Source organism: Cherax quadricarinatus, chromosome 28 (genome assembly GCF_038502225.1).
Source record: "Cherax quadricarinatus isolate ZL_2023a chromosome 28, ASM3850222v1, whole genome shotgun sequence".
NCBI lineage: Eukaryota > Metazoa > Arthropoda > Malacostraca > Decapoda > Parastacidae > Cherax > Cherax quadricarinatus.
In genome coordinates, this window is record NC_091319.1 from 36,255,681 (window position 1) to 36,281,192 (window position 25,512).

Sequence of the window (25,512 nt, forward strand, 5' to 3'; positions counted from 1 at the left end):
ACGCTGCTGCCTCACTGCAGAGGTTGGCAGCGGCTCCCAACAACTTTCAGAGACTCACGAAATGTCTGTTTATTTTGCTGGATACCATCGACAGCTGCTCACCATCTTACAGAGGTGACTTTCTACACCTATATAATCCCTCGTGTAATATTATGAGGAAGCAACAGTTCCCACCATAACCTCAGACATTTATATAGTCTTCCTTACACATGCTCGTGTTGTTCCTTGGTAGTGATTGATGTAACTTATTCATTTTACTGGGGTATATATCCTTGTAATTGTTCTTCTATGTAAGTTACTCGTTATGATACGTTTATATGTACTTCCTGTCCAGCAGCGTTGTATATAACTTATCCGTTGTGGCATGCAAAGAGTACGTAACCTTCATTCAGCGCATGTACAAACCTTCATTGAAAGGCTGTCTCCCTCAACCAGCAAACCAGGTGCTAAGGGTTGATGATGGGGCCACATCGTTCAATCAGTACCCAGGTTCCAGCCAATGAGAAGATGGTTTTGGCAATCGCAGAGGATAACAGACCTTTGGGACTCCTGGGTTGTAATACTCGTTATGATACGTTCATATGTTCTTCCTGTTCAGTAGTGTCGTAACTTACTGTGCAGTAGTGTCGTAACTTACTGTCCAGTAGTGTCGTAACTTACTGTACAGTAGTGTCGTAACTTACTGTACAGTAGTGTCGTAACTTACTGTACAGTAGTGTCGTAACTTACTGTGCAGTAGTGTTGTAACTTACTGTCCAGTAGTGTCGTAAATTACTGTACAGTAGTGTCGTAACTTACTGTACGGTAGTGTCGTAACTTACTGTACAGTAGTGTCGTAACTTACTGTAAAGTAGTGTCGTAACTTACTGTACAGCAGTGTCGTAACTTACTGTACAGTAGTGTCGTAACTTACTGTACAGTAGTGTCGTAACTTACTGTACAGCAGTGTCGTAACTTAATGTACAGTAGTGTCGTAACTTACTGTACAGTAGTGTCGTAACTTACTGTACAGTAGTGTCGTAACTTACTGTACAGTAGTGTCGTAACTTACTGTACAGTAGTGTTGTAACTTACTGTACAGTAGTGTCGTAACTTACTGTACAGTAGTGTTGTAACTTACTGTACAGTAGTGTTGTAACTTACTGTGCAGTAGTGTCGTAACTTACTGTACAGTAGTGTCGTAACTTACTGTACAGTAGTGTTGTAACTTACTGTACAGTAGTGTCGTAACTTACTGTACAGCAGTGTCGTAACTTACTGTACAGTAGTGTCGTAACTTACTGTGCAATAGTGTCGTAACTTACTGTACAGTAGTGTCGTAACTTACTGTACAGTAGTGTCGTAACTTACTGTGCAGTAGTGTCGTAACTTACTGTACAGTAGTGTCGTAACTTACTGTACAGTAGTGTCGTAACTTACTGTACAGTAGTGTCGTAACTTACTGTGCAGTAGTGTCGTAACTTACTGTACAGTAGTGTCGTAACTTACTGTACAGTAGTGTCGTAACTTACTGTACAGTAGTGTCGTAACTTACTGTACAGTAGTGTCGTAACTTACTGTACAGTAGTGTCGTAACTTACTGTACAGTAGTGTCGTAACTTACTGTACAGTAGTGTCGTAACTTACTGTGCAGTAGTGTCGTAACTTACTGTACAGTAGTGTCGTAACTTACTGTACAGTAGTGTCGTAACTTACTGTACAGTAGTGTCGTAACTTTCTGTGCAGTAGTGTCGTAACTTACTGTACAGTAGTGTCGTAACTTACTGTACAGTAGTGTCGTAACTTACTGTACAGTAGTGTCGTAACTTACTGTACAGTAGTGTCGTAACTTACTGTACAGTAGTGTCGTAACTTACTGTACAGTAGTGTCGTAACTTACTGTACAGTAGTGTCGTAACTTACTGTACAGTAGTGTCGTAACTTACTGTACAGTAGTGTCGTAACTTACTGTACAGTAGTGTCGTAACTTACACCTCAGTAATAACTCCATCAATAAAGGCTCCTCTTACTAAATTTGTTATGCTAAAATTAGTGAGTTGTATTAACGAATAATGGGAATAAAAATTACATATTTAATACGAGCAATTAATACAATACTTTGCAGTAGTGTATCAGACGACTGGTATTCCTCATGTTAGTATCCCTCAAGTTAGTATCCCTCATGTTAGTATCCCTCATGTTAGTATCCCTCATGTTAGTATCCCTCATGTTAGTATCCCTCATGTTAGTATCCCTCATGTTAGTATTCCTCATGTTAGTATCCCTCATGTTAGTATCCCTCATGTTAGTATCCCTCATGTTAGTATTCCTCATGTTAGTATCCCTCATGTTAGTATTCCTCATGTTAGTATCCCTCATGTTAGTATTCCTCATGTTAGTATTCCTCATGTTAGTATTCCTCATGTTAGTATCCCTCATGTTAGTATTCCTCATGTTAGTATCCCTCATGTTAGTATTCCTCATGTTAGTATCCCTCATGTTAGTATTCCTCATGTTAGTATCCCTCATGTTAGTATTCCTCATGTTAGTATCCCTCATGTTAGTATCCCTCATGTTAGTATTCCTCATGTTAGTATCCCTCATGTTATTATTCCTCATGTTAGTATCCCTCATGTTAGTATTCCTCATCTTAGTATCCCTCATGTTAGTATCCCTCATGTTAGTATTCCTCATGTTAGTATCCCTCATGTTAGTATTCCTCATGTTAGTATCCCTCATGTTAGTATCCCTCATGTTAGTATTCCTCATGTTAGTATCCCTCATGTTAGTATTCCTCATGTTAGTATCCCTCATGTTAGTATTCCTCATGTTAGTATCCCTCATGTTAGTATCCCTCATGTTAGTATCCCTCATGTTAGTATTCCTCGTGTTAGTATTCCTTATGTTAGTATTCCTCATGTTAGTATCCCTCATATTAGTATTCCTCATGTTAGTATTCCTCATGTTAGTATTCCTCATGTTAGTATTCCTCATGTTAGTATTCCTCATGTTAGTATCCCTCATGTTAGTATCACTCATGTTAGTATTCCTCATGTTAGTATTCCTCATGTTAGTATTCCTCATGTTAGTATCCCTCATGTTAGTATTCCTCATGTTAGTATTCCTCATGTTAGTATTCCTCATGTTAGTATCCCTCATGTTAGTATTCCTCATGTTAGTATTCCTCATGTTAGTACTCTTCATGTTAGTATGCCTCATGTTAGTATCCCTCATGTTAGTATTCCTCATGTTAGTATTCCTCATGTTAGTATTCCTCATGTTAGTATCCCTCATGTTAGTATTCATCATGTTAGTATTCCTCAAGTTAGTATTCCTAATGTTAGTATCCCTCATGTTAGTATTCCTCATGTTAGTATTCCTCATATTAGTATTCCTCATGTTAGTATGCCTCATGTTAGTATTCCTCATGTTAGTATCCCTCTTGTTAGTATTCCTCATGTTAGTATGCCTCATGCTAGTATTCCTCATGTTAGTATTCCTCATGTTAATATGCCTCATGTTAATATTCTTCATGTTAATATGCCTCATGTAAGTATCCCTCATGTTAGTATTCCTCATGTTAGTATTCCTCATTTTAGTATCCCTCATATTAGTATTCCTCATGTTAGTATTCCTAATGTTAGTATTCCTCATGTTAGTATTCCTCATGTTAGTATTCCTAATGTTAGTATTCCTCATTTTAGTATCCCTCATATTAGTATTCCTCATGTTAGTATTCCTCATGTTAGTATTCCTCATGTTAGTATGCCTCATGTTAGTATTCCTCATGTTAGTATTCCTAATGTTAGTATTCCTCATGTTAGTATTCCTCATGTTAGTATTCCTCATGTTAGTATGCCTCATGTTAGTATTCCTCATGTTAGTATTCCTCATGTTAGTATTCCTCATGTTAGTATTCCTCATATTAGTATTCCTCATGTTAGTATTCCTCATGTTAGTATTCCTCATGTTAGTATTCCTCATGTTAGTATGCCTCATGTTAGTATTCCTCATGTTAGTATTCCTCATGTTAGTATTCCTCATGTTAGTATACCTCATGTTAGTATTCCTCATGTTAGTATTCCTCATGTTAGTATTCCTCATGTTAGTATTCCTCATGTTAGTATTCCTCATGTTAGTATTCCTCATGTTAGTATTCCTCATGTTAGTATTCCCTCATGTTAGTATTCCTCATGTTAGTATTCCTCATGTTAGTATTCCTCATATTTCTTCTAATGTCCTAACACTCCGAAGAGAGGGATACCGTCGCTTTCCTTGGTGTTTTAGACTCCGAAGAGATGGATACCTCCGCTCTCCTTGGTGTTCTAGACTACGAAGAGAGGGATACCTCCGCTCTCCTTGGTGTTCTAGACTCCGAAGAGAGGGATACCTCCGCTCTCCTTGGAGTTCTAGACTGCGAAGAGAGGGATACCTCGGCTCTCCTTGGAGTTCTAGACTGCGAAGAGAGGGATTCCTCCGCTCTTCATGGTGTTCTAGACTACGAAGAGAGGGATACCTCCGCTCTTCTTGGTGTTCTAGACTACGAAGAGAGGGATACCTCCGCTCTCCTTGGTGTTCTAGACTACGAAGAGAGGGATACCTCCGCTCTCCTTGGTGTTCTAGACTCCGAAGAGAGGGATACCTCCGCTCTCCTTGGAGTTCTAGACTGCGAAGAGAGGGATACCTCGGCTCTCCTTGGAGTTCTAGACTGCGAAGAGAGGGATTCCTCCGCTCTTCTTGGTGTTCTAGACTACGAAGAGAGGGATACCTCCGCTCTTCTTGGTGTTCTAGACTACGAAGAGAGGGATACCTCCGCTCTCCTTGGTGTTCTAGACTACGAAGAGAGGGATACCTCCGCTCTCCTTGGTGTTCTAGACTCCGAAGAGAGGGATACCTCCGCTCTCCTTGGTGTTCTAGACTACGAAGAGAGGGATACCTCCGCTCTCCTTGGTGTTCTAGACTACGAAGAGAGGGATACCTCCGCTCTCCTTGGTGTTCTAGACTACGAAGAGAGGGATACCTCCGCTCTCCTTGGTGTTCTAGACTACGAAGAGAGGGATACCTCCGCTCTCCTTTGTGTTCTAGACTACGAAGAGAGGGATACCTCCGCTCTCATTGGTGTTCTAGACTTCGAAGAGAGGGATACCTCCGCTCTCCTTGGTGTTCTAGACTCCGAAGAGAGGGATACCTCCCCTCTCCTTTGTGTTCTAGACTACGAAGAGAGGGATACCTCCGCTCTCCTTGGTATTCTAGACTCCCAACCCAAACCTAAGCAACCCCACCCACATCACCCCACCCACATCACCCCACCCACATCACCCCACCCACATCACCCCACCCACATCACCCCACCCACATCACCCCACCCACATCACCCCACCCACATCACCCCACCCACATCACCCCACCCTACCCAACTCCACCCATAAATTGTTTCCACGCAGGACTGTCCGTACATTACAGTGGTCAGACTACAGTGGTCAGACTACAGTGGTCAGACTACAGTGGTCAGACTACAGTGGTCAGACTACAGTGGTCAGACTATAGTGGTCAGACTACAGTGGTCAGACTACAGTGGTCAGACTACAGTGGTCAGACTACAGTGGTCAGACTACAGTGGTCAGACTACAGTGGTCAGACTACAGTGGTCAGACTACAGTGGTCAGACTACAGAGGTCAGACTACAGTGGTCAGACTACAGTGGTCAGACTACAGTGGTCAGACTACAGTGGTCAGACTACAGTGGTCAGACTACAGTGGTCAGACTACAGTGGTCAGACTACAGTGGTCAGACTACAGTGGTCAGACTACAGTGGTCAGACTACAGTGGTCAGACTACAGTGGTCAGACTACAGTGGTCAGACTACAGTGGTCAGACTACAGTGGTCAGACTACAGTGGTCAGACTACAGTGGTCAGACTACAGTGGTCAGACTACAGTGGTCAGACTACAGTGGTCAGACTACAGTGGTCAGACTACAGACTACAGTGGTCAGACTACAGTGGTCAGACTACAGTGGTCAGACTACAGTGGTCAGACTACAGTGGTCAGACTACAGTGGTCAGACTACAGTGGTCAGACTACAGTGGTCAGACTACAGTGGTCAGACTACAGTGGTCAGACTACAGTGGTCAGACTACAGTGGTCAGACTACAGTGGTCAGACTACAGTGGTCAGACTACAGTGGTCAGACTACAGTGGTCAGACTACAGTGGTCAGACTACAGTGGTCAGACTACAGTGGTCAGACTACAGTGGTCAGACTACAGTGGTCAGACTACAGCGGTCAGACTACAGTGTCAGACTACAGTAGTCAGACTACAGTGGTCAGACTAAAGTCAGACTACAGTAGTCAGACTCAGACTACAGTGGTCAGACTACAGTGGTCAGACTACACAGTGGTCAGACTACAGTACAGTACAGTGTCAGACTACAGTGGTCAGACTACAGTGGTCAGACTACAGTGGTCAGACTACAGTGGTCAGACTACAGTGGTCAGACTACAGTGGTCAGACTACAGTGGTCAGACTACAGTGGTCAGACTACAGTGGTCAGACTACAGTGGTCAGACTACAGTGGTCAGACGACAGTGGTCAGACTACAGTGGTCAGACTACAGTGGTCAGACTACAGTGGTCAGACTACAGTGGTCAGACTACAGTGGTCAGACTACAGTGGTCAGACTACAGTGGTCAGACTGGTCAGACTACAGTGGTCAGACTACAGTGGTCAGACTACAGTGGTCAGACTACAGTGGTCAGACTACAGTGGTCAGACTACAGTGGTCAGACTACAGTGGTCAGACTACAGTGGTCAGACTACAGTGGTCAGACTAGACACAGTGGTCAGACTACAGTGGTCAGACTACAGTGGTCAGACTACAGTGGTCAGACTACAGTGGTCAGACTACAGTGGTCAGACTACAGTGGTCAGACTACAGTGGTCAGACTACAGTGGTCAGACTACAGTGGTCAGACTACAGTGGTCAGACTACAGTGGTCAGACGACAGTGGTCAGACTACAGTGGTCAGACTACAGTGGTCAGACTACAGTGGTCAGACTACAGTGGTCAGACTACAGTGGTCAGACTACAGTGGTCAGACTACAGTGGTACAGTGGTCAGACTACAGTGACTACAGTCAGACTACAGTGGTCAGACTACAGTGGTCAGACTACAGTGGTCAGACTACAGTGGTCAGACTACAGCGGTCAGACTACAGTGGTCAGACTACAGTGGTCAGACTACAGTGGTCAGACTACAGTGGTCAGACTACAGTGGTCAGACTACAGTGGTCAGACTACAGTGGTCAGACTACAGTGGTCAGACTACAGTGGTCAGACTACAGTGGTCAGACTACAGTGGTCAGACTACAGTGGTCAGACTACAGTGGTCAGACTACAGTGGTCAGACTACAGTGGTCAGACTACAGTGGTCAGACTACAGTGGTCAGACTACAGTGGTCAGCCTACAGTGGTCAGACTACAGTGGTCAGACTACAGTGGATATACGACAGTGGTCAGACTACAGTGGTCAGACTACAGTGGTCAGACTACAGTGGTCAGACTACAGTGGTCAGACTACAGTGGTCAGACTACAGTGGTCAGACTACAGTGGTCAGACTACAGTGGTCAGACTACAGTGGTCAGACTACAGTGGTCAGACTACAGTGGTCAGACTACAGTGGTCAGACTACAGGGGTCCGACTACAGCAGTCAGACTACAGTGGTCAGACTACAGTGGTCAGACTACAGTGGTCAGACTACAGCGGTCAGACTACAGTGGTCAGACTACAGTGGTCAGACTACAGTGGTCAGACTACAGTGGTCAGACTACAGTGGTCAGACTACAGTGGTCAGACTACAGTGGTCAGACTACAGTAGTCAGACTACAGTGGTCAGACTACAGTGGTCAGACTACAGTAGTCAGACTACAGTGGTCAGACTACAGTGGTCAGACTACAGTGGTCAGACTACAGTGGTCAGACTGACAGTCAGACTACAGTCAGACTACAGTGGTCAGACTACAGTGGTCAGACTACAGTGGTCAGACTACAGTGGTCAGACTACAGTGGTCAGACTACAGTGGTCAGACTACAGTCAGACTACAGTCAGACTACAGTGGTCAGACTACAGTGGTCAGACTACAGTGGTCAGACTACAGTGGTCAGACTACAGTGGTCAGACTACAGTGGTCAGACTACAGTGGTCAGTGGTCAGACTACAGTGGTCAGACTACAGTGGTCAGACTACAGTGGTCAGACTACAGTGGTCAGACTACAGTGGTCAGACTACAGTGGTCAGACTACAGTGGTCAGACTACAGTGGTCAGACTACAGTGGTCAGACTACAGTGGTCAGACTACAGTGGTCAGACTACAGTGGTCAGACGACAGTGGTCAGACTACAGTGGTCAGACTACAGTGGTCAGACTACAGTGGTCAGACTACAGTGGTCAGACTACAGTGGACTACAGTGGTCAGACTACAGTGGTCAGACTACAGTGGTCAGACTACAGTGGTCAGACTACAGTGGTCAGACTAGACTACAGTGGTCAGACTAGTGGTCAGACTACAGTGGTCAGACTACAGTGGTCAGACTACAGTGGTCAGACTACAGTGGTCAGACTACAGTGGTCAGACTACAGTGGTCAGACTACAGTGGTCAGACTACAGTGGTCAGACTACAGTGGTCAGACTACAGTGGTCAGACTACAGTGGTCAGACTACAGTGGTCAGACTACAGTGGTCAGACTACAGTGGTCAGACTACAGTGGTCAGACTACAGTGGTCAGACTACAGTGGTCAGACTACAGTGGTCAGACTACAGTGGTCAGACTACAGTGGTCAGACTACAGTGGTCAGACTACAGTGGTCAGACTACAGTGGTCAGACTACAGTGGTCAGACTACAGTGGTCAGACTACAGTGGTCAGACTACAGTGGTCAGACTACAGGGGTCAGACTACAGTGGACAGACTACAGTGGTCAGACTACAGTGGTCAGACTACAGTGGTCAGACTACAGTGGTCAGACTACAGTGGTCAGACTACAGTGGTCAGACTACAGTGGTCAGACTACAGTGGTCAGACTACAGTGGTCAGACTACAGTGGTCAGACTACAGTGGTCAGACTACAGTGGTCAGACTACAGTGGTCAGACTACAGTGGTCAGACTACAGTGGTCAGACTACAGTGGTCAGACTACAGTGGTCAGACTACAGTGGTCAGACTACAGTGGTCAGACTACAGTGGTCAGACTACAGTGGTCAGACTATAGTGGTCAGACTATAGTGGTCAGACTACAGTGATCAGACTACAGTGGTCAGACTACAGTGGTCAGACTACAGTGGTCAGACTCAGACTACAGTGGTCAGACTACAGTGGTCAGACTACAGTGGTCAGACTACAGTGGTCAGACTACAGTGGTCAGACTACAGTGGTCAGACTACAGTGGTCAGACTACAGTGGTCAGACTACAGTGGTCAGACTACAGTGGACTACAGTGGTCACTACAGTGGTCAGACTACAGTGGTCAGACTACAGTGGTCAGACTACAGTGGTCAGACTACAGTGGTCACTACAGTGGTCAGACTACAGTGGTCAGACTACAGTGGTCAGACTACAGTGGTCAGACTACAGTGGTCAGACTACAGTGGTCAGACTACAGTGGTCAGACTACAGTGGTCAGACTACAGTGGTCAGACTACAGTGGTCAGACTACAGTGGTCAGACTACAGTGGTCTACAGTGGTCAGACTACAGTGGTCAGACTACAGTGGTCAGACTACAGTGGTCAGACTACAGTGGTCAGACTACAGTGGTCAGACTACAGTGGTCAGACTACAGTGGTCAGACTACAGTGGTCAGACTACAGTGGTCAGACTACAGTGGTCAGACTACAGTGGTCAGACTACAGTGGTCAGACTACAGTGGTCAGACTACAGTGGTCAGACTACAGTGGTCAGACTACAGTGGTCAGACTACAGTGGTCAGACTACAGTGGTCAGACTACAGTGGTTAGACTACAGTGGTCAGACTACAGTACAGTGGTCAGGTCAGACTACAGACTACAGTGGTCAGACTACAGTGGTCAGACTACAGTGGTCAGACTACAGTGGTCAGACTACAGTGGTCAGACTACAGTGGTCAGACTACAGTGGTCAGACTACAGTGGTCAGACTACAGTGGTCAGACTACAGTGGTCAGACTACAGTGGTCAGACTACAGTGGTCAGACTACAGTGGTCAGACTACAGTGGTCAGACTACAGTGGTCAGACTACAGTGGTCAGACTACAGTGGTCAGACTACAGTGGTCAGACTACAGTGGTCAGACTACAGTGGTCAGACTACAGTGGTCAGACTACAGTGGTCAGACTACAGTGGTCAGACTACAGTGGTCAGACTACAGTGGTCAGACTACAGTGGTCAGACTACAGTGGTCAGACTACAGTGGTCAGACTACAGTGGTCAGACTACAGTGGTACAGTGGTGAGACTACAGTGGTCAGACTACAGTGGTCAGACTACAGTGGTCAGACTACAGTGGTCATACTACAGTGGTCAGACTACAGTGGTCAGACTACAGTGGTCAGACTACAGTGGTCAGACTACAGTGGTCAGACTACAGTGGTCAGACTACAGTGGTCAGACTACAGTGGTCAGACTACAGTGGTCAGACTACAGTGGTCAGACTACAGTGGTCAGACTACAGTGGTCAGACTACAGTGGTCAGACTACAGTGGTCAGACTACAGTGGTCAGACTACAGTGGTCAGACTACAGTGGTCAGACTACAGTGGTCAGACTACAGTGGTCAGACTACAGTGGTCAGACTACAGTGGTCAGACTACAGTGGTCAGACTACAGTGGTCAGACTACAGTGGTCAGACTACAGTGGTCAGACTACAGTGGTCAGACTACAGTGGTCAGACTACAGTGGTCAGACTACAGTGGTCAGACTACAGTCAGACTACAGTGGTCAGACTACAGTGGTCAGACTACAGTGGTCAGACTACAGTGGTCAGACTACAGTGGTCAGACTACAGTGGTCAGACTACAGTGGTCAGACTACAGTGGTCAGACTACAGTGGTCAGACTACAGTGGTCAGACTACAGTGGTCAGACTACAGTGGTCAGACTACAGTGGTCAGACTACAGTGGTCAGACTACAGTGGTCAGACTACAGTGGTCAGACTACAGTGGTCAGACTACAGTGGTCAGACTACAGTGGTCAGACTACAGTGGTCAGACTACAGTGGTCAGACTACAGTGGTCAGACTACAGTGGTCAGACTACAGTGGTCAGAGACTACAGTGGTCAGACTACAGTACATTGGTCAGACTACAGTGGTCAGACTACAGTGGTCAGACTACAGTGGTCAGACTACAGTGGTCAGACTACAGTGGTCAGACTACAGTGGTCAGACTACAGTGGTCAGACTACAGTGGTCAGACTACAGTGGTCAGACTACAGTGGTCAGACTACAGTGGTCAGACTACAGTGGTCAGACTACAGTGGTCAGACTACAGACTACAGTGGTCAGACTACAGTGGTCACAGTGGTCAGACTACAGTGGTCAGACTACAGTGGTCAGACTACAGTGGTCAGACTACAGTGGTCAGACTACAGTGGTCAGACTACAGTGGTCAGACTACAGTGGTCAGACTACAGTGGTCAGACTACAGTGGTCAGACTACAGTGGTCAGACTACAGTACAGTGCTCAGACTACAGTGGTCAGACTACAGTGGTCAGACTACAGTGGTCAGACTACAGTGGTCAGACTACAGTGGTCAGACTACAGTGGTCAGACTACAGTGGTCAGACTACAGTGGTCAGACTACAGTGGTCAGACTACAGTGGTCTGACTACAGTGGTCAGACTACAGTGGTAAGACTACATTGGTCAGACTACAGTGGTCAGACTACAGTGGTCAGACTACAGTGGTCAGACTACAGTGGTCAGACTACAGTGGTCAGACTACAGTGGTCAGACTACAGTGGTCAGACTACAGTGGTCAGACTACAGTGGTCAGACTACAGTGGTCAGACTACAGTGGTCAGACTACAGAGGTCAGACTACAGTCAGACTACAGTGGTCAGACTACAGTGGTCAGACTACAGTGGTCAGACTACAGTGGTCAGACTACAGTGGTCAGACTACAGTAGTCAGACTACAGGGTCAGACTACAGTGGTCATACTACAGTGGTCAGACTACAGTGGTCAGACTACAGTGGTCAGACTACAGTGGTCAGACTACAGTGGTCAGACTACAGTGGTCAGACTACAGTGGTCAGACTACAGTGGTCAGACTACAGTGGTCAGACTACAGTGGTCTGACTACAGTGGTACAGTGGTCAGACTACAGTGGTCAGACTACAGTGGTCAGACTACAGTGGTCAGACTACAGTGGTCAGACTACAGTGGTCAGACTACAGTGGTCAGACTACAGTGGTCAGACTACAGTGGTCAGACTACAGTGGTCAGACTACAGTGGTCAGACTACAGTGGTCAGACTACAGTGGTCAGACTACAGTGGTCAGACTACAGTGGTCAGACTACAGTGGTCAGACTACAGTAGTCAGACTACAGTGGTCAGACTACAGTGGTCAGACTACAGTGGTCAGACTGTGTCAGACTACAGTGGTCAGACTACAGTGGTCAGACTACAGTGGTCAGACTACAGTGGTCAGACTACAGTGGTCAGACTACAGTGGTCAGACTACAGTGGTCAGACTACAGTGGTCAGACTACAGTGGTCAGACTACAGACTACAGTGGTCAGACTACAGTGGTCAGACTACAGTGGTCAGACTACAGTGGTCAGACTACAGTGGTCAGACTACAGTGGTCAGACTACAGTGGTCAGACTACAGTGGTCAGACTACAGTGGTCAGACTACAGTGGTCAGACTACAGTGGTCAGACTACAGTGGTCAGACTACAGTGGTCAGACTACAGTGGTCAGACTACAGTGGTCAGACTACAGTGGTCAGACTACAGTGGTCAGACTACAGTGGTCAGACTACAGTGGTCAGACTACAGTGGTCAGACTACAGTGGTCAGACTACAGTGGTCAGACTACAGTGGTCAGACTACAGTGGTCAGACTACAGTGGTCAGTCAGACTACAGTGGTCAGTCAGACTACAGTGGTCAGACTACAGTGGTCAGACTGGTCAGACTACAGTGGTCAGACTACAGTGGTCAGACTACAGTGGTCAGACTACAGTAGTCAGACTACAGTGGTCAGACTACAGTGGTCAGACTACAGTGGTCAGACTACAGTGGTCAGACTACAGTGGTCAGACTACAGTGGTCAGACTACAGTGGTCAGACTACAGTGGTCAGACTACAGTGGTCAGACTACAGTGGTCAGACTACAGTGGTCAGACTACAGTGGTCAGACTACAGTGGTCAGACTACAGTGGTCAGACTACAGTGGTCAGACTACAGTGGTCAGACTACAGTGGTCAGACTACAGTGGTCAGACTACAGTGGTCAGACTACAGTGGTCAGACTACAGTGGTCAGACTACAGTGGTCAGACTACAGTGGTCAGACTACAGTGGTCAGACTACAGTGGTCAGACTACAGCGGTCAGACTACAGTGGTCAGACTACAGTGGTCAGACTACAGTGGTCAGACTACAGCGAAAAGACAACAGTGGTCAGACTACAGAGGTCAGACTACAGTGGTCAGACTACAGTGGTCAGACTACAGTGGTCAGACTACAGTGGTCAGACTACAGTGGTCAGACTACAGTGGTCAGACTACAGTGGTCAGACTACAGTGGTCAGACTACAGTGGTCAGACTACAGTGGTCAGACTACAGTGGTCAGACTACAGTGGTCAGACTACAGTGGTCAGACTACAGTGGTCAGACTACAGTGGTCAGACTACAGTGGTCAGACTACAGTGGTCAGACTACAGTGGTCAGACTACAGTGGTCAGACTACAGTGGTCAGACTACAGTGGTCAGACTACAGTGGTCAGACTACAGTGGTCAGACTACAGTGGTCAGACTACAGTGGTCAGACTACAGTGGTCAGACTACAGTGGTCAGACTACAGTGGTCAGACTACAGTGGTCAGACTACAGTGGTCAGACTACAGTGGTCAGACTACAGTGGTCAGACTACAGTGGTCAGACTACAGTGGTCAGACTACAGTGGTCAGACTACAGTGGTCAGACTACAGTGGTCAGACTACAGTGGTCAGACTACAGTGGTCAGACTACAGTGGTCAGACTACAGTGGTCAGACTACAGTGGTCAGACTACAGTGGTCAGACTACAGTGGTCAGACTACAGTGGTCAGACTACAGTGGTCAGACTACAGTGGTCAGACTACAGTGGTCAGACTACAGTGGTCAGACTACAGTGGTCAGACTACAGTGGTCAGACTACAGTGGTCAGACTACAGTGGTCAGACTACAGTGGTCAGACTACAGTGGTCAGACTACAGTGGTCAGACTACAGTGGTCAGACTACAGTGGTCAGACTACAGTGGTCAGACTACAGTGGTCAGACGACAGTGGTCAGACTACAGTGGTCAGACTACAGTGGTCAGACTACAGTGGTCAGACTACAGTGGTCAGACTACAGTGGTCAGACTACAGTGGTCAGACTACAGTGGTCAGACTACAGTGGTCAGACTACAGTGGTCAGACTACAGTGGTCAGACTACAGTGGTCAGACTACAGTGGTCAGACTACAGTGGTCAGACTACAGTGGTCAGACTACAGTGGTCAGACTACAGTGGTCAGACTACAGTGGTCAGACTACTACAGTGGTCAGACTACAGTGGTCAGACTACAGTGGTCAGACTACAGTGGTCAGACTACAGTGGTCAGACTACAGTGGTCAGACTACAGTAGTCAGACTACAGTGGTCAGACTACAGTGGTCAGACTACAGTGGTCAGACTACAGCGAAAAGACAACAGTGGTCAGACTACAGCGGTCAGACTACAGTGGTCAGACTACAGTGGTCAGACTACAGTGGTCAGACTACAGTGGTCAGACTACAGTGGTCAGACTACAGTGGTCAGACTACAGTGGTCAGACTACAGTGGTCAGACTACAGTGGTCAGACTACAGTGGTCAGACTACAGTGGTCAGACTACAGTGGTCAGACTACAGTGGTCAGACTACAGTGGTCAGACTACAGTGGTCAGACTACAGTGGTCAGACTACAGTCAGACTACAGTGGTCAGACTACAGTGGTCAGACTACAGTGGTCAGACTACAGTGGTACAGACACAGTGGTCAGACTACAGTGGTCAGACTACAGTGGTCAGACTACAGTGGTCAGACTACAGTCAGACTACAGTGGTCAGACTACAGTGGTCAGACTACAGTGGTCAGACTACAGTCAGACTACAGTGGTCAGACTACAGTGGTCAGACTACAGTCAGACTACAGTGGACTCAGACTACAGTGGTCAGACTACAGTGGTCCGACTACAGTGGTCAGACTACAGACTACAGTGGTCAGACTACAGTGGTCAGACTACAGTGGTCAGACTACAGACTACAGTAGTCAGACTACAGTGGTCAGACTCAGACAGACTACAGTGGTCAGACACCAGTGGTCAGACGACAGTGGTCAGACTACAGTGGTCAGACTACAGTGGTCAGACTACAGTGGTCAGACTACAGTGGTCAGACTACAGTGGTCAGACTACAGTGGTCAGACTACAGTGGTCAGACTACAGTGGTCAGACTACAGTGGTCAGACTACAGTACAGGTCAGACTACAGTGGTCAGACTACAGTGGTCAGACTACAGGTGGTCAGTACAGTGTCAGACTACAGTGGTCAGACTACAGTGGTCAGACTACAGTGGTCAGACTACAGTGGTCAGACTACAGTCAGACTACAGTGGTCAGACTACAGTGGTCAGACTACAGTGGTCAGACTACAGTCAGACTACAGTCAGACTACAGTGGTCAGACTACAGTGGTCAGACTACAGTGGTCAGACTACAGTGGTCAGACTACAGTGGTCAGACTACAGTGGTCAGACTACAGTGGTCAGTACAGTGGTCAGACTACAGTGGTCAGACTACAGTGGTCAGACTACAGTGGTCAGACTACAGTGGTACAGTGGTCAGACTACAGTGGTCAGACTACAGTGGTCAGACTACAGTGGTCAGACTACAGTGGTCAGACTACAGTGGTCAGACTACAGTGGTCAGACTACAGTGGTCAGACTACAGTGGTCAGACTACAGTACAGTGTCAGACTACAGTCTACAGACTACAGTGGTCAGACTACAGTGGTCAGACTACAGTGGTCAGACTACAGTGGTCAGACTACAGTGGTCAGACTACAGTGGTCAGACTACAGTGGTCAGACTACAGTGGTCAGACTACAGTGGTCAGACTACAGTGGTCAGACTACAGTGGTCAGACTACAGTGGTCAGACTACAGTGGTCAGACTACAGTGGTCAGACTACAGTGGTCAGACTACAGTGGTCAGACTACAGTGGTCAGACTACAGTGGTCAGACTACAGTGGTCAGACTACAGTGGTCAGACTACAGACTACAGTGGTCAGACTACAGTCAGACTACAGTGGTCAGACTACAGTGGTCAGACTACAGTGGTCAGACTACAGTGGTCAGACTACAGTGGTCAGACTACAGTGGTCAGACTACAGTACAGTGTCAGACTACAGTACAGTGTCAGACTACAGTGGTCAGACTACAGTGGTCAGACTACAGTGGTCAGACTACAGTGGTCAGACTACAGTGGTCAGACTACAGTGGTCAGACTACAGTGGTCAGACTACAGTGGTCAGACTACAGTGGTCAGACTACAGTGGTCAGACTACAGTGGTCAGACTACAGTGGTCAGACTACAGTGGTCAGACTACAGTAGTCAGACTACAGTGGTCAGACTACAGTGATCAGGCTACAGTGGTCAGACTACAGTAGTCAGACTACAGTGATTAGACTACAGTAGTCAGACTACAGTGGTCAGACTACAGTGGTCAGACTACAGTAGTCAGACTACAGTGGTCAGACTACAGTGGTCAGACTACAGTGGTCAGACTACAGTAGTCAGACTACAGTGGTCAGACTACAGTGGTCAGACTACAGTGGTCAGACTACAGTGGTCAGACTACAGTGGTCAGACTACAGTGGTCAGACTACAGTGGTCAGACTACAGTGGTCAGACTACAGTGGTCAGACTACAGTAGCCAGACTACAGTAGTCAGACTACAGTAGTCAGACTACAGTGGTCAGACTAAAGTGGTCAGACTAGAGCGGTCAGACTACAGTGGTCAGACTACAGTGGTCAGACTACAGTGGTCAGACTACAGTGGTCAGACTACAGTGGTCAGACTACAGTGGTCAGACTACAGTGGTCAGACTACAGTGGTCAGACTACAGTGGTCAGACTACAGTGGTCAGACTACAGTGGTCAGACTACAGTGGTCAGACTACAGTGGTCAGACTACAGTGGTCAGACTACAGTGGTCAGACTACAGTGGTCAGACTACAGTGGTCAGACTACAGTGGTCAGACTACAGTGGTCAGACTACAGTGGTCAGACTACAGTGGTCAGACTACAGTGGTCAGACTACAGTGGTCAGACTACAGTGGTCAGACTACAGTGGTCAGACTACAGTGGTCAGACTACAGTGGTCAGACTACAGTAGTCAGACTACAGTGGTCAGACTACAGTGGTCAGACTACAGTGGTCAGACTACAGTGGTCAGACTACAGTGGTCAGACTACAGTGGTCAGACTACAGTAGTCAGACTACAGTAGTCAGACTACAGTAGTCAGACTACAGTAGTCAGTGGTCAGACTACAGTAGTCAGACTACAGAGACTACAGTGGTCAGACTACAGTAGTCAGACTCAGACTACAGTGGTCAGACTACAGTAGTCAGACTACAGTAGTCAGACTACAGTAGTCAGACTACAGTAGTCAGACTACAGTAGTCAGACTACAGTAGTCAGACTACAGTGGTCAGACTACAGTAGTCAGACTACAGTGGTCAGACTACAGTAGTCAGACTACAGTAGTCAGACTACAGTAGTCAGACTACAGTAGTCAGACTACAGTAGTCAGACCACAGTAGTCAGACTACAGTAGTCAGACTACAGTAGTCAGACTACAGTAGTCAGACTACAGTAGTCAGACTACAGTAGTCAGACCACAGTAGTCAGACTACAGTAGTCAGACTACAGTAGTCAGACTACAGTAGTCAGACTACAGTAGTCAGACTACAGTAGTCAGACTACAGTAGTCAGACTACAGTAGTCAGACCACAGTAGTCAGACTACAGTAGTCAGACTACAGTAGTCAGACTACAGTAGTCAGACTACAGTAGTCAGACTACAGTAGTCAGACTACAGTTGTCAGACTACAGTAGTTAGACTACAGTAGTCAGACCACAGTAGTCAGACCCAGTTTGTTTAATGTGTTGACTTGTGTTGGGATGCGAGTTTTATCATGACGACCCACTGTTAATATAATTTACTTCTTAGGTGTTCTTTCAAACCCAACTACTGGAAGGGGACCACTGGATGGGGTCGACTGGAAGGGGACGACTGGACGGGGACGACTGGAAGGGGACGGCTTGAATGGGACGACTGGAAGGGGACGATTGCTAATGGGACGGCTAGAAAGGGACGGCTGATAAGGGTATGGCTGTAAGAGGACTTCTAGAAGGGGACTGCTTGAAGGGGATGGCAGGAAGGGAACTGCTGGAAATGGATGGCTGGAAGGGAGCGGCAGGAAGGTAACAGCTGGAACGGCACGGCTTGAAGGGACTTCTGGAAGGCGACGGCTTAGAGATGAGTTGTTTGGATTTTCATCTCGTTTATCCCGAGATTTGACTCTGTTAACTCTGAAAATTTGATAATACAATAATTTGTGTTTTTTGGTGTGTGAGGTTACGTGGAGCCTGGCATCCCGGCAGCATCACTTCCACCATTCTCCACTGAGATAAACAACCAGACCATAACATTTACGGAAATTATGAGCGACATTGGCATTGGTGTAGCAATGGTGCCATTCATTGCCATTCTTGACCTTATTGCCATTGTCAGTGCCTTTGCTAGAGGAAGAACCTTGGATGCTACACAGGAGATCATCACTTTAGGCGTTGCTAATGTGATTGGATCCTTTTTTGGGTAAGTTTATAAGTTACCTTTCTAGGTATAAGATACCTTTAAGGAGGGATTAAAGTGTCACTATACTGATGAAGGTCTCTTAATACAAGGAATTGGAGCTACCTTCCCTTAGATCAGACTTGGTCACTACCAGTCGATGAGTGACCTTTGTAGGTCATCTCTTCTCCTTCAACATAATAGTAATTTAACTGTTTAGAAAGTTGTAGATAAGTGTGTTGTGTGTTTTAATGTATTATACTGACCAAGCTGTGTATGTGGGGGTCAAACTCAGGTTCTTGGCTCCTCCTGTTAACTGTCAGTCATGTAGTGACACTGAATCCTAACCCACTGTGTTCTTGTGTCACTCTTTGATTCCATAAATAAAATTTGTATTTACTACCTCGTCTTTACCTCCACTTGTAGTAGACAAGTTCAGAGTTCTTGTGGCTAAAGTATCTATACATAAAGACAGGTAACCTTTAACTTAGAGGGAAAGATCTCCACCTACAGTATCTGGGGCTGGCATAACATAATTAATGTTGTGGATGTGACTTATGTTAGCTTGTCAGGTTCTGACATCAGCATACACTTCAAGCTTAAGCTATATAAGGAAGACGATATTTCTGGAGCATGTCACATCTAACATTGTGAGGGTAAATGGAAATGTTGCACAATATATATCACTTACAAACATTTAAATGTCATTAGAGCTAAATATTTCACAAAAAAATTTTAATGGACATTATAGATTGCCAGTAACAAAAACTATCGTATAATTAGATTTCTTACAGTCAAGTTATAAAAGCTATAAGCTATTTAATTTCAGTTTTCTCTTCATTATATATGGATCTAATGAGATAACACCAACAGATCAATGCCGACATCAGGAGCTTTGTCACGTTCAGCTGTTAACTTGACGAGTGGAGTGCGGACTCCTGCTGGAGGTCTGGTCACAGGAGTCATGGTTCTCCTCTCCCTCGCCTTCTTAACACCTTATTTCACGTGAGTTAACATCATAGATATTCAGGAAAATGGTTTTTCTTAAGATATATCAAACATTTTCGTTTTTAATCCTGTGGCAAACAGTTACCGTTATACGAACTAGAGACTTTCTCTGGACTCTTGAAGGAACGTACAGTTGATGATAAAAGTTTCCTGACATTGTCTGATGGGCAGACAATGTCTGCCCATCAGACAATGTCTGCTCAGCAGACAATGTCAGACTATTTTCACGAGTGAATTAACACAGCTTATAACAACGATGATGACTGGTTGCCAGGACTTTCTGTGTATCTACGTACAAGCAGATTTATGAACGTAGACATATATTCATTACCATTCCGATATTACACTGAAAATAATATGACCACAAAAATAATTTTAAAAGGCAACCGAATATATTGTAAGGGAAGTGTCCGGCTGACACATCAATAATGGTGATTCATCAGCAATATCTCCTCCCGTGAAGTATAATTTTGATGTACAGGTTGGGTCATGGAATGTGTGATACTTGCTATATATATTTATATAATAAAGAATATTTGTAGTTTGTATTAACCAACGTGTGCTATTTTGATACTAATACATAACACATAAATGCTGATGTACATTTCCCGTTCAGACACTTTGTCTCAAGACTAGTGACACATGTAAAAATGTCACAATGAAAAAGATATGAACAAGGAAAATCAGTAAATGATATGATAAAATATGCGACAACAATCTACAAGGAAGCAGAGAAGAGGTTCATACCCAGTGGCATCAGAAATAATGAAAAGGCCAGGACGAGCTCTTGGTTCACTCAAAGTGTAAAGAGACCAAAACTAAATGTACTAGAGAATAGAAGAAGTACAGAAGGCCAAGGACTCAGGAAAATAAAGAGATTAATCGAAGAGCCAGAAATGAACATGCACAGAGACGGAGGGAATCTCAGGGTTGATAAGAAAATGACATAACAGCGAAAGCCAAGTCTGACCCAAAGCTTTTGTACAGTCACATCAAGATGAAAGCAACAGTCAAGGACCAAGTAATCAGGCTGAGGAAGAAAGAGGTGGAACCCACAAGAAACGACAGAGAAGTATGTAAAGAGCTCAATAAGATATTTAAAAGAGTATTTACAGTAGAGACAGAAAGGACTCCAGAAAGCCGGAGTGGTTGGGTACACTATCAAGTATTGGACACAATGCATACAACCGAAGAGGAGGAGAAGACGCTCCTAAGTTACTAGATATCTCAAAGGCGATGGAGCTGGACAACATCTCTCCGTGGGTCCTGAGAGAGGGAGCAGAGGCGCTCTATGTACCACTAACAACAACCTTCAACACATCTATCGAAACAGGGCGACTACCTGAGGTGTGGAAGACAGCAAATATAACAGACCAGTGTCACTGACATGTATATTATACAAAGTCATGGAGAAGATTATCAGGAGAAGAGTGGTGGAGAACCTAGAAAGGAATGAGCTTATCAGCAACAGCCAGCACAGTTTCAAGGATGGAAAATCCTGTGTCGCAAACCTACTGGAGTTCTATTACAGGGTGACAGTTGTAAGACGAGAGAGAGAAGGGTGGGTAAATTGCATTTTCTTGGATTGTAAGAAGGTGTTTGGCACAGTTCCAAACAAGAGATGAGTACAAAAGTTAGAGGACCAAGCAGGGATAACAGGGAATGCACTGCAATGGATCAGGGAATACTTGTCAGGAAGACAGCAGCGAGTCGTGGTACGTGGCGAGGTGTCAGAGTGGGCGCCTGTGACGAGTGGTGTTCTACAGGGGTCAGTCCTAGGAACGGTGTTGTTTCTGGTATTTGTGAACAACATGACAGAAGGAATAGACTCAGAAGTGTACCTGTTTGCAGATGATGTGAAGTTGATGAGAATAATTCAATCGGACGAGGATCAGGCAGAATTACAAAGGGATCTGGACAAGCTGCAGGCCTGGCCCAGTAACTGGCTCCTGAAATTCAACCCCACCAATTGCAAAGTCATGAAGATTGGGAAAGGCAAAGAAGACCACAGACGGAGTACAGTCTAGGGGGGCCAGAGACTACAAACCTCACTCAAGGAAAATGATCTTGGGGTGAGTGTAACACAGGGGACATCTCGTGAGGTGCACATCAACCAAATAGCTGCTGCAGGTGTTTTTATGTGCAAGTGCTCTCGTGTGCAGGTGCTCTTGTGTGCTGGTGCTCTTGTGTGCAGGTGTTCATGTGTGCAGGCTCTTTAGTGTGCAGGTGTTCTTGCGTGCAGGTGTTTCTGTGGGCAGATGTTGTGTGCAGGTGCTATTGTGTGCAGGTGTTCTTGTGTAGAGATGTTCTTGTGTGCAGATGTTCTTATGTGCAGATGCTCTCGTGTGCAGGTGCTCTTGTGAGCAAGTGCTGTTGTGTCCGGGTGTTCTTGTTTGCAGGTGCTCTAGTGTGCAAGTGTTCTTGTATGCAGGTGTTACTTTGGGCAGATGCTGTTGTATGCAGGTGCTCTTGTGTGCAGGTGTTCTTGTTCTTGTGTGCAAGTGCTGTTATGTGCAGGTGTTCTTATGTGCAGGTGTTCTTGTGTACAGGTGTTCTTGTGTACAGGTGTTCCTGTCTGCAGGTGTTCTTGTGTTCAGGTGCTGTTGTCCTCACCTAACTGTGGTTGCAGGGGTCGAGACTCAGCACCTGGCTGAGTGCAGGTGCAGTTGCTCTTGTGTGCAGGTGCTCTAGTGTGAAGGTGTTCTTGTGTACAGGTGTTCCTGTGTGCAGATGTTGTTGTGTGCAAGTGCTGTTGTGTGCAGGTGTTCTGTGCAAGTGTACTCGCGAAATTGTACTCACCTAATTGTGGCTGCAGGGGTCGAGACTCAGCTCCTGGCCAGTGTTCTTGTGTGCAGGTGCTCTTTTGTGCAGGTGTTCTTGTGTGCAGGTGTTCTTGTGTGCAGGTGTTCCTGTGTGCAGGTGTTCTTGTGTGCAGGTGTTTTTATGTGCAGGTGCTATTGTGTGCAGGTGTTATAGTGTGCAGGTGTTCTCATGTGCAGGTGCTCCTTTGTGCAGGTGCTCCTTTGTGCAGGTGCTCCTGTTTGCCAGTGTTCTTGTGTGCTGGTGCTCTTGTGCGCAGATGTTCTTGTGTGCAGGTGCTCCTGTGTGCGGGTGTTCTTGTGTGTAGGTGTTCTTGAGTACAGTTGTTCTTGTCTGCAGGTGCTCCTGTGTACAGGTGTTCTTGAGTGCAGGCGTTCCTGTGTGCAGGTGCTGTTGTGTGCAGATGATTTAGTGTCCAGGTGTTCTTGTGAGCAGGTGTTCTTTTGTGCAGGTGCTCCTGTGTGCAGGTGTTCCTGTATGCAAGTGTTCTTGCGTGCACGGGCGCCTGCGTGCAGGTGTCTTGTGTGCAGGTGCTCCTGTGTGCAGGTGTTCTTGTGTGCAGGTGTTTTTGTGTGCAGGTGATCTTGTGTGCAGGTGTTCTTTTGTGCCGTTGCTTCTGTGTGCAAGTTCTCCTGTGTGCAGGTATTCCTGTGTGTAGATGCTAGTGTGAAGGTGCTCCTGTGTGCAGGTGTTCTTGTATGCAGGTGCTCTTGTGTGCAGGTGCTCCTTTGTGCAGTTGCTCTTGTGTGCAGGTGTCCTGTGTGCAGTTGTTCTTGTATGCAGGTGCTCATGTATGCAGGTGTTCTGTGTGCAGGTTCTCATGTGTGCTGGTGTTCTTGTGTGCAGTTGTTCTTGTATGCAGATGCTCATGTGTGCAGGTGCTCCTGTGTGCAGGTGTTCTGTGTGCAGGTGCTCTTGTGTGCTGGTGCTCTTGTGTGCAGATGCTCCTGTGTGCAGGTGCTCTTGTGTGCAGGTGCTCTTGTGTGCAGGTGCTCCTGTGTGCTGGTGCTCTTGTGTGCAGGTGCTCCTGTGTGCAGGTGCTCCTGTGTGCTGGTGCTCTTGTGTGCAGGTGCTCTTGTGTGCAGGTGCTCCTGTGTGCTGGTGCTCTTGTGTGCAGGTACTCCTGTGTGCTGGTGCTCTTGTGTGCAGGTGCTCCTGTGTGCAGGTGCTCCTGTGTGCAGTTGTTCTTGTATGCAGGTGCTCATGTATGCAGGTGTTCTGTGTGCAGGTTCTCATGTGTGCTGGTGTTCTTGTGTGCAGTTGTTCTTGCATGCAGATGCTCATGTGTGCAGGTGCTCCTGTGTGCAGGTGTTCTGTGTGCAGGTGCTCTTGTGTGCTGGTGCTCTTGTGTGCAGATGCTCCTGTGTGCAGGTGCTCTTGTGTGCAGGTGCTCTTGTGTGCAGGTGCTCCTGTGTGCTGGTGCTCTTGTGTGCAGGTGCTCCTGTGTGCAGGTGCTCCTGTGTGCTGGTGCTCTTGTGTGCAGGTGCTCTTGTGTGCAGGTGCTCCTGTGTGCTGGTGCTCTTGTGTGCAGGTACTCCTGTGTGCTGGTGCTCTTGTGTGCAGGTGCTCCTGTGTGCAGGTGCTCCTGTGTGCTGGTGTTCTTGTGTGCAGGTGCTCTTGTGTGCAGGTGCTCCTGTGTGCAGGTGCTCTTGTGTGCAGGTGCTCTTGTGTGCAGGTGCTCCTGTGTGCTGGTGTTCTTGTGTGCAGGTGCTCTTGTGTGCAGGTGCTCCTGTGTGCAGGTACTCTTGTGTGCAGGTGCTCTTGTGTGCAGGTGCTCCTGTGTGCAGGTGCTCATGTGTACAGGTGTTATTGTGTGCAGGTGTTCCTGTGTGCTGGTGCTCTTGTGTGCAGGTGCTCCTGTGTGCAGGTGCTCATATGTACAGGTGTTATTGTGTGCAGGTGTTCCTGTGTGCTGGTGCTCTTGTGTGCAGGTGCTCTTGTGTGCTGGTGCTCTTGTGTGCAGGTACTCTTGTGTGCAGGTGCTCTTGTGTGCAGGTGCTCCTGTGTGCAGGTGCTCATGTGTACAGGTGTTATTGTGTGCAGGTGTTCCTGTGTGCTGGTGCTCTTGTGTGCAGGTGCTCCTGTGTGCAGGTGCTCATGTGTACAGGTGTTATTGTGTGCAGGTGTTCCTGTGTGCTGGTGCTCTTGTGTGCAGGTGCTCCTGTGTGCAGGTGCTCCTGTGTGCAGGTGCTCCTGTGTGCAGGTACTCATGTGTACAGGTGTTCCTGTGTGCAGGTGTTTGTGATGTGTAACACATATTGTTCACCCACAGCTCAAACCTTCTTTGCATCTGTCGTCTATATCATAATTTTTGTGGTACTTGTGGTAGGAATCTCAATAAACTTTTAAGATTATCTTTTAACATTGTTAATTTAATGTTAACTGGTATTAGTTGTTGTTATTGATGAGACAATATTTGTTGTGTTTTGTATTATATTCGGGCAAGTAATTTTGTGTTGTTAATTTTATTTTATTTATCTTGTTGTTGTATTTACTTTTAAGTTGTGTACGAATGGTATATAATACCGACAAGATGAGATTAAGACACATGTGCAACATGTGAATTAAGATTCCATGATGTTGCAGTGTCTGACACT

General features: G+C 46.6%; 1 protein-coding gene across 1 annotated transcript in view; it reads left to right on the plus strand.

Annotated features, from left to right (window-relative positions):
* Window positions 1–25,512, plus strand: part of LOC128693118 (sodium-independent sulfate anion transporter-like) — a 98,665-nt gene that overhangs the window by 71,773 nt on the left and 1,380 nt on the right. The window contains exons 7-8 of the mRNA XM_070089549.1: window positions 18,871–19,111; window positions 19,961–20,092. Coding sequence (XP_069945650.1) covers window positions 18,871–19,111; window positions 19,961–20,092 — 373 coding nt within the window. The remainder of the gene's footprint in view (window positions 1–18,870; window positions 19,112–19,960; window positions 20,093–25,512) is intronic.